Raw genomic sequence first — 10,047 nt, forward strand, 5'->3', positions numbered from 1 at the left:
CACATGCATGTGCCTGACACCCATTCACCGCCGCTCTGCAGTTAGAGCTGCGGTGACAGTGTCACCGCGAAGCTCACGACCCCCTGCAGCTCCTAGGTTGGACAACGTTAGGCGACATTCCCTATACAGGGTGAGCGTTAATAGAACTCTATGGAGAGAGATAAAAGCCTGATCTGTGTGTCATTAGAATAACACACTTGTCCATCCCTGGGCGTCATGACACGGCCGTGGTATTACTAGTCCCTGAGCCACCTTCTGCCATGACGCCCACAGGCTTCAGCTCCTAATGCAGCATCCAGTAATTCCTCTCTCACCAGCAGAACCCCATGCCCCAACGCATAGAACTAGCTACGGACGCAGTGCCAGGACACTGCCTTTCCTAACCTAGGGCATTCCTCACGTGAAAAGAGAAGGTCTAAGCGTCAAGGCTTCACCACCTCATATTTCTACAGTAGCTATGTGGTCCAATCACGGCGAACACAGAGATTACATAACGTGCAGCAAACAAGTTATACGCTGCTGACTACATGACCAACATATCACCACCAGCAGCTCCGCAGCTGCACCTTCCAGCCCCCAGGGCCTAAGGGTGAAGAGAGAATATAAACCACATGCAGACTATTCGGTAATGTGCGATATCTACTAGGAAATGGAGCAGACAATAGATACAAATATAAAGAAACGTGATGGAGCTCATCCGATATCCCAAATGATCCCCACTGGACAGCACCAATAAGACAATTCACATAGGTGGGAAATTAATGGCGTGCAATGCCCGTAGCTCCAGTCTAAAGTGACTGGGGCGGGAGCTGCGGCAATAGTGTAATTCTACTTAGACACGATTCAATTCAGCGCTGTTAGGGCGACTAAATGATTTCTCATCGCACCATCCCGAGCGTGCAACGAGAAATTAGACTAAAGTGTCGGCCGCGAGTCTGTTTTCCGGCTTAGCGCGGTGCTAACAGCCTCCCAGCCGGCACTTTAGTTGGTGAATGCAGATTCTCGCGACTAAACACGCTGCTATTATCGTGAAAACTGGCATTCTCCGACTTAAGTCCGAGTAGTCGGACTAAACTGGGAGGTGAATTGAGCCAACTTCCTCGCACTATTCAACTCACTTAATTGAATCGACCCCATAAAAGTAATGTAAAAAAAACGTAAGAATCACATGTACAATAAAACAAACTCAGCGCTTATCTGAATGATCTGGCGGAGCATCGACTGAGGAAACCAACGCGTTTCACCATGACGCTATGGGGTAAATGTAATAGGCTCCGGCCTATTATTACCTACTAAAAGACCGATACTCTAAGACATCAGACAGTCTTGCCCAGGATTTGCCGTTGTCTATGAACATTTACCCCTACAATGCCGCTGATACATTTGTAATGCGGATGTGAGAAGACATTTTTGATTGATGTGTTGCTTTAAAAACGAACAGCTAAATTAGTATTATAGTATTTGATGAAACAAAATATAAACACATTGACAAACTATTGGCTCTGAAATGATACGAGTCCGCTCCACGATAACGGATAACCTGGAGCTTAGAGTGGTTTCCATACAGTAATGACAGCTCCGCATCTATTCAGGTCATTAGGCGATCTGTGGCTGATGGTGAAAATACGCATGGACAAGCGTCAGAGGGCATTATTAATACACTTTCTGGGGTTTGCCCCAATTGTGTGGCAGTTAAAGGGCATCTATGAGAATACAATTCATTAAAAGCTTCAAAACTATTTTTTTAGTATACACAATAAGATAAAAAAAAATGAAGAAACACAATTTGCCCAGAGCTAATCAATTGCCAGCGCTGTAAACCAGCGACTAGACGATTTCTGCTAGCACTCTCCTAAATCTGACTAATCTAGTGCGGGCGATGCTGGTTGCGGGCTCATCACAAGCACTAATAGTATTGCGCCTGGCACTGAAGTCGGAAAATAACGTTTACTGCAACTAGACCCCTGGCATTAGGAGCAATAACCTGCATCTCCTGATTTAAGTGCCGGGCGCTATGCGGACAGTGGTATAGCAACAGGCATTCAATCCCAGCGCTAATCAACATCACATTCATTGAGTTCCCCCTTTGTGTGGCTACAGCGAGATGAGCGTTTGTGTAGGTGATGAGAGTGCTGCTCCATTTAAATGTTCATTAATGCCAGGAAGATATGTACTATCCAATGTAGTCCCTATGAGTAGTTTTACATTTAATTCTCCTCATATATTTTATTTTTATATACGGTACTTTTACATCTGTTATTAGGTCTTATACAGTACCAGTCAAAAGTGTGGACACACCTTCTCATTCAATGGTTTTTGTTTATGTAAATTATTTTCAACATATTAGGTTAATACTGAAGACATGAAAACTATGACAGATCACATATGGAATTATGTTGTAAACAAAAAGTGTTAAACAAATCAAAATATGTTTTGTATTTTAGATTCCTCAAAGTAGCCCCCTTTTGCTTGGATGACGGCTTTGCACACTCTTGCCATTCTCTCATCCAGCTTCTCCTGGAATGGTGTTGAAGTAACAGGTGTTGCCTTGTCAGGAGTCCATCTGTGGAATTACTTGCCTTCTTAATGTGTTTGAGACCATCAGTTGTGTTGTGCAGAAGTAGGGTTAGTACACAGTGGACACCACTATTTGACTACTTTTGTAATCCATATTATGGCACCAACCAATCAACTCAGTAAAGAGAAACGACAGTCCATCATTACTTAGACATGAAGGTCAATCTATACGGAAAATTTCAAGAACTTTGATGGTTTTTGTAACTGCACTTGAGGATACATTCAAACGCTATGATGAAACTGGCTCTCATGAGGACCATCCCAGGAAAGGAAGACCAAGAGTTACCTCTGCTGCAGAGAATAAGTTCATTAGAGTTACCAGCCTCAGAAACCGCTACTTAACAGGAACTCAGATTAGACATCACATAAAGTCTTCACAGAGTTCAAGTAGCAGACAAATCTCAACATCAACTGTTCAGAGGAGACTGCGTGAATCAGGACTTCATGGTCGTATTGCTGCGAAGAAGCCACTACTGAGGATGGACAACAAGAAGAAGAGAATTGTTTGGGCCAATAAACACAAGGAATGGACATTAGACCAGTGGAAATCTGTACTTTGGTCTGATGAGTTCAAATTTGAGATTTTTGGTTCCAACCGCCGTGTCTTTGTGAGACGCAGAGAAGGTGAGCGGATGGTTTCTGCATGTGTGGTTCCCACTGTGAAGCATGGAGGAGGTGGTGTGATGGTGGCTTTGCTGGTGACACTGTTGGTGATTTATTCAAAATTCAAGGTACACTTAACCAGCATGGTTACCACTGCATTCTGCAGCACCATGCCATCCCATCTGGTTTGCGCTTACTGGGACCATCATTTGCTTTTCAACAAGACAATGACCCCAAACACACCTCCAGGCTATGTAAGAGCTACGTGACCAGGAAGGAAAGTGATTGAGTGCTGCGTCAGATGACCTGGCCTCCACAATCACCCGACCTAAACCCAATTGAGCTGGTTTGGGATGAGTTGGACGGCAGAGTAAAGGAAAAGCAGCCAACAAGTGCTCAGCACCTCTGGGAACCCCTTCAAGACTGTTGGAAAACCATTCCAGGAGACTACCTCATGGTGCTGACTGAGAGAATGCCAAGAGTGTGCAAAGCTGTCATCCAAGCAAAAGGGGGCTACTCTGAGGAATCTAAAATATAAAACATATTTTGATTTGTTTACAACATAATTCCATATGTGATCTTTCACAGTTTTGATGTCTTCAGTATTAATCTACTATGTTGAAAATAATTCAAATAAACAAAAACTATTGAATGAAAGGTGTCCAAACTTTTGACTGGTATGGGTAGACTGGCAAGAATATCAGGCAAGATCTAAACTCCCTTCTGCTGACCTGTCCCATTTGGGGACAGCACATCCGCTGATTGGGGACAGCACATCCGCTGATTGGGGACAGCACATCCGCTGATTGGGGACAGCACATCCGCTGATTGGGGACAGCACATCCGCTGATTGGGGACAGCACATCCGCTGAAAGTGATGTGGTAATTCTGGAGAGTCTGCACAAGCAGCAGGAAGTCGTATTATTGTGGAAACCATAGTGCAGAGCTTTCACCCTGACTGATGTGCACTAGAGGTGACCAAACCATGCAGTGATGCAGGGTGATCCTGGAGAGAACAACAGTGCACCTTGTACTTACACATTGCCCCAAACCTGGTGGAAGCGGGTGGGCAGCCTGCAGCCTTGTGTCAGGTGGGAGTACAGTTTAGGAAGACAAATAACCTGTTGTTATACCAGTACTAGTAGTAGCCACTGGCAGGATGGTAGTCCCTGGAGCTGTAGGCATAGAGGGGGTTCGGCACTACATAGGCATAGAGGAAGTACTGCACCTCCTAGCCATCTATTACTCCTGGGATAAGAAAACACTTTACTACCCTCCACTGACAAGACCCCCACCGCCCCACTCCAGTAACCAACATGGAGGACATGGTGGAATCTCACATGAAGCGTCCTCTTGTGCATGATGCCCAAACAACTGCCAGTAGAGCATTGCACGCCAGCCTAGAACCATCCCACTACACCATACAGGCTCTCTCCTGTCCCCTTGCTGAGCTCCTGTGGGAAATGTCCTAGAAAACATGGCTAGTGGTTGATGAGCAGTGATTCCAATGTAATAATGCTCTGCTCACAAAAAGACACGTAATCAACATTCTTTAAACAAGACTCATGAAAACCCCCATCCGTATTCAACTACTACTTTATAAATGACCTAGCACTTAGTAGGGGGCGAGTCGCCCCCTACTAACTATGAGAAACACATTAAATAAAACATGGCTGTGAAATCGGTGCACACACCATTCTCCTTTGCGGACGGAGTGCGACAGTGACGGGAGAACAGGACGAAGGCGGAGAGCTTGGTCTTCTCTGAATGACAGGTCCCAGCAGAAGTGACAATAGGAGATGGGTTGCGAAGGATTATTATATACAATACATTGTGACAACCAGTGTTACAGCGGGCAATGGTCTGGTGACTTCCTGCTTTCATGGCAGCCAGTGCCGGCAGTCAGAAAGGGGCCGGGGAAAAAGTTATCGGGCCAGATGTGCAGCACATAGAGGTAACACTATTGATAGTAGTCAGGGTCAATGTGGGGCAGAAGAGGGTGACAAAGAGCCAGAAGGAAGTGCAGAAAAGGGGCCCAGACCACCAATGCGCACGTCCCTGGCCGCCCCACGCTTCAAGCGGTTGAACATGTGAGGATGCTTAGTGGAGAAATGAGTCTCCAGAGCAAGGTCCCGCACATTCTGGCTCCTCTCCCCTGACAGCACCAGGGCATGGCACACCTCACAGAACATGTGCACGCTGCCGAGTAGACGGTCTCGCAGTGCTTGGCGGTATGTGGAGCACCTGGAGCCACTCTGCTGACTCTGCTGGCTGGGATTTGGATGGCACGGTTGTGAGGAAGGACGAGGGGTGATCGGAGGGTCAGAGGCAGTAGCAGAAGTGGTAGCTGGTTGCTTAGGCCCACGTCCACCTTCCTCTGAGGAGGAGGAAGCAGCCTGTCTTTTCACAGGGACACGGGAGGATAGGATCCCGCCACTGCTGCATTCCCAGGTAGTAGCAACTATCGTGCTGGGTCCACAATACCCGGAAGCTGCGGCTTGTTCGTACACCTCTTGCCGAGTCATGTTATGGCGCCTCTCAAGGTGAGTAAAGAGGCAGGTGGTCCCCACCTTGCCTGGGTTAGTTCCCCGTCGCACTTGGGCTTGGCAGAGGATGCAGGTCACCACAAGCTCACGCTGCAGGTTGGAAGACCCACCTGGAACCCCGAAGAAAAACCAGGCAGGCGATCCAAACGCACACGGGGCAGGGGTCACTCGATCCCTGTCTACCGTTACAATTGCGAGGGATTGACCGTCATAAGCAGGATGGTTTCCACCTTGGCCAGAGCATGCCACGGACATAGAAGCTGCAGTGTGCATGGTGACCTGGGTTGCTTGGGGAATGCCGGCAGTGGTGTCAGCATATCCATCCGTCAGGTCTTCTTCCTTCACCTCACAGATAAGCAGGGACATAGCAACGGTGCAGCTAACAGGACGGCACTCTGGTCACTCCCACCGCTGGCTCCTCCCTCACAAACGCCACAAAGCTGATGGATCGCCCGCTAGCATTGGGTCTGAGACAGCAGCAGCTTTTCCCCCTGAAAGAAAAGCAGAAACAGCTTCAGTATTTCTCATTGCCTCAAAACCTGTGCCCCCTTACTAGAGACCATGGGGGAGATTCATCAAGCCACCTAAAGAGAGTGAAGTTACCAACAGCAACCAAGCAGCTTCTACCTATCATCGTATGGGACGCACTTGATAAATGCTACCCTTAAGCCGATTGGTTGCTATGGGCACCTTTCACCACTCTGTAGAAGGCTTCCCACAACGGGAGCTTGACTCCCACTGCACCCATTCCAAAATTAGGCTACGCCTTCTGATCTGCAGCACCAGAGTAACTGCCCGTCCTTTCCTATTCCCGACATCCACATCACAGATACAACTTGTCCTGGGCGACCACAAATCTCGTTGCTTCGAAAATTCCCATTTACCAAAATTTCCAAAGTAACCAGATAATGACCGGTACACTGAATTATAATTTTGGTCATCTAAACCACATCATCAAGTCACACATTACAGAATTCTATGTATCAAACCAATGTAAGCCACCCTCCCAAATGGTACTCCTATTTTCCAATAATTTTAGGGAACATAAATTATTTAGAACTTCAAATACTTGTTATATAGTGAAACATCATCATTTAGGTCACCTGGCATATTGCTTGGCTTGTAAAGGAATCATTGTCCTAATGTTACTTATACTCCAACGGATAAAATGGAAACTGAGAATCGCAACTGCCCTAAAGGACGCAAAGTAACGGTCCATACAAAATAGCAGTATCTCTCGTTACAAAGTATTAACCAACTGCGCATATGATAATGGGGAGCAAGTGCCATCAGAACTTGAACAATCAGGAGCCCGCCCCACTGCGCAATGCATTGTGTCATTATGAAGCAGGTGACCAGTCTATGACGATACTTATATAATACTACACCTGCCCCCCAACTACGCAATGCATTGTGTCATTATGAAGCAGGCGACCAGTCTATGACGATACTTACATAATACTACACCTGCCCCCCCACTACGCAATGCATTGTGTCATTATGAAGCAGGCGACCAGTCTATGACGATACTTATATAATACTACACCTGCCCCCCCCACTACGCAATGCATTGTGTCATTATGGAGCAGGCGATCAGTCTATGACGATACTTATATAATACTACACCTGCCCCCCCCCCACTACGCAATGCATTGTGTCATTATGGAGCAGGCGACCAGTCTATGACGATACTTATATAATACTACACCTGCCCCCCCCACTACGCAATGCATTGTGTCATTATGAAGCAGGCGACCAGTCTATGACGATACTTATATAATACTACACCTGCCCCCCCCACTACGCAATGCATTGTGTCATTATGAAGCAGGCGATCAGTCTATGACGATACTTATATAATACTACACCTGCCCCCCCCCCACTACGCAATGCATTGTGTCATTATGGAGCAGGCGACCAGTCTATGACGATACTTATATAATACTACACCTGCCCCCCCCACTACGCAATGCATTGTGTCATTATGAAGCAGGCGACCAGTCTATGACGATACTTATATAATACTACACCTGCCCCCCCCACTACGCAATGCATTGTGTCATTATGAAGCAGGCGACCAGTCTATGACGATACTTATATAATACTACACCTGCCCCCCCACTACGCAATGCATTGTGTCATTATGAAGCAGGCGACCAGTCTATGACGATACTTATATAATACTACACCTGCCCCCCCCACTACGCAATGCATTGTGTCATTATGGAGCAGGCGATCAGTCTATGACGATACTTATATAATACTACACCTGCCCCCCCCCCACTACGCAATGCATTGTGTCATTATGGAGCAGGCGACCAGTCTATGACGATACTTATATAATACTACACCTGCCCCCCCCACTACGCAATGCATTGTGTCATTATGAAGCAGGCGACCAGTCTATGACGATACTTATATAATACTACACCTGCCCCCCCCACTACGCAATGCATTGTGTCATTATGGAGCAGGCGATCAGTCTATGGCAATGCACTGAGAGGGGGGAATGGGGTGGGGGTAGGGGGGGCTGTGGGAGGGGATCGCGCGTACACACCTCCCCCACAGTGCATGGTCTCATCTTGTCCCTCCTTGATGATCTTTCAGAAGAAAAACAAGAGGGAAGTATGCAGGGAAGGGTCCTAATGTCCTGGGTAGGGGTCTCTGCAATTAGAGCGTCTCCCATACATTCCTGAAGAGCAGACAAGTACTGTACATAAAACACTGCAAACAAAAAGTATGGTGGTCGCTCACATCAACTTAATGACATAGCACAGGTGCTTGTAAAGGGGGGGATTACACTGAGCTACAGAAAAAAAGGGATTTTCCCTCCAGCACACTGCAGCAAACCAACAAAAATACTTGAATCCTACATGATAATAGAAATTCAGAGGTATTGGTTTACATACATTTGCAAATATATGAATAAGCGCTGGGCCATACGTCAAGGCTCCTCTATACCAGCGTCCCCAACATTAAAGGGTTCACGCCCGAGGCGCAGAGCAGCCCATAAGAACCCATGTACATGTAACTGCAATGCACCACGTGTGTGGGTCACACATGCCACCATTTACATGGCTAATCTTCTAATCTTACCCTTAGTACCATGAGAAGTGGTACTGAGCAACGTTCACATTACATACAGCAGCCCTAGGCCTTGTCCCAGGAGATAAGAGGCTGCAGATATTACATACATGACACATATTACATACATGACACATACAGCAGAGAACATGTGCTAAGGCCCCTTCCCATGCACGAAGCCCCCTCACCTCGCTGGCAGCCTCCTCTCCGGCCGCCCCTGTCCACGTTTCCTCCCAAGCTCAGGCCTAACATCCGGAACACAACTACGACTCCCGGCATGCTCCGCGACACCACACACAGCGCCGAGGAGCCGGATGCTGGCCAGAGGCATGCCGGGAGATGTAGTTCTGTGTGCCCAGTCCATCTGACTCGCCTGCACTAGGTGCAGTCCGCTCTGGTGATGCTGGGTCTCACATTTACGCTAGAGGTCTCCAACACCAGGGGCAGCGGCCATTTTCCCGGAGATCAGATGTAATAAAGCTTAGGTAATAGGCGCGCACAAAATGACAGCAGTGCTGCCTTTCTCTCACCTCGTCATAGACCATTAGACATAATTACCCCCTGTTATATAGTGCCTGGGCCGTGCTTATTATTAGCATTTACTTACATCATGTACCATATCCAATGCCCCCGCCCCCCTCCTCTCCCTCTCTCCCTCTCTCCCCCCTCCTCTCCCTCTCTCTCTCCCCCTCTCTCCTCCCTCTCTCTCTCCCCCTCTCTCCTCCCTCTCTCTCTCTCTCACCCTCTCTCTCACCCTCCCTCTCGCTCCCCCCTCACCCTCCCCCTCTCTCTCCCCCTCTCTCCTCTCTCTCTCTCTCTCTCTCTCTCTCTCTCTCTCACCCTCCCTCTCTCCTCTCCCTCTCTCTCTCCCCCTCACCCTCCCTCTCTCCCCCTCCCTCTCTCTCCCCCCTCACCCTCCCTCTCCCCCCCTCTCTCTCAACCCTCACCCTCCCTCTCTCTCCCCCTCCCTCTCTCTCCCCCCTCACCCTCCCTCTCCCCCCCTCTATCTCCCCCCTCACCCTCCCTCTCTCCCCCACCCTCCCTCTATCTCCCCCCTCACCATCTCTCCCTCTCTCTCCCCCCCTCACCCTCTCTCTCCCCTCCCTCTCTCCTCTCTCTCTCCCCCCTCCCTCTCTCTCCCCCCTCACCCTCCCTCTCTCTCCCCCTCACTCTCTCTCCCCCCTCACCCTCCCTCTCTCTCCCCCTCCCTCTCTCTCTCCCCATCCCTCTCTCCCCC

The 10,047-nt window shown here is 48.4% G+C and overlaps 1 protein-coding gene across 5 annotated transcripts in view; it reads right to left on the minus strand.

Moving 5' to 3' along the window:
• The window catches only part of CTU1 (cytosolic thiouridylase subunit 1), a 33,142-nt gene extending 23,944 nt beyond the window's left edge, over window positions 1-9,198 (minus strand). Inside the window, exons 1-2 of one of the 5 annotated variants that reach the window (XM_088462494.1) lie at window positions 8,999-9,198; window positions 6,006-6,217 (exon numbers count right to left, since the gene is read on the minus strand). In XM_088462494.1, coding sequence (XP_088318620.1) covers window positions 6,006-6,049 — 44 coding nt within the window. In that variant the 5' untranslated portion in view covers window positions 6,050-6,217; window positions 8,999-9,198. Of the gene's footprint in view, window positions 1-4,874; window positions 6,218-8,822; window positions 8,931-8,998 lie in introns of those variants that run through there. The other 4 variants (XM_088462492.1, XM_088462493.1, XM_088462496.1 and 1 more) reach the window with 4 other exon arrangements.
• Between the last annotated feature and the right edge of the window lie 849 nt (window positions 9,199-10,047).

The sequence above is a fragment of the Taudactylus pleione genome, unplaced genomic scaffold (assembly GCF_031769625.1).
Source record: "Taudactylus pleione unplaced genomic scaffold, aTauple2 ptg001250l, whole genome shotgun sequence".
Lineage (NCBI taxonomy): Eukaryota > Metazoa > Chordata > Amphibia > Anura > Myobatrachidae > Taudactylus > Taudactylus pleione.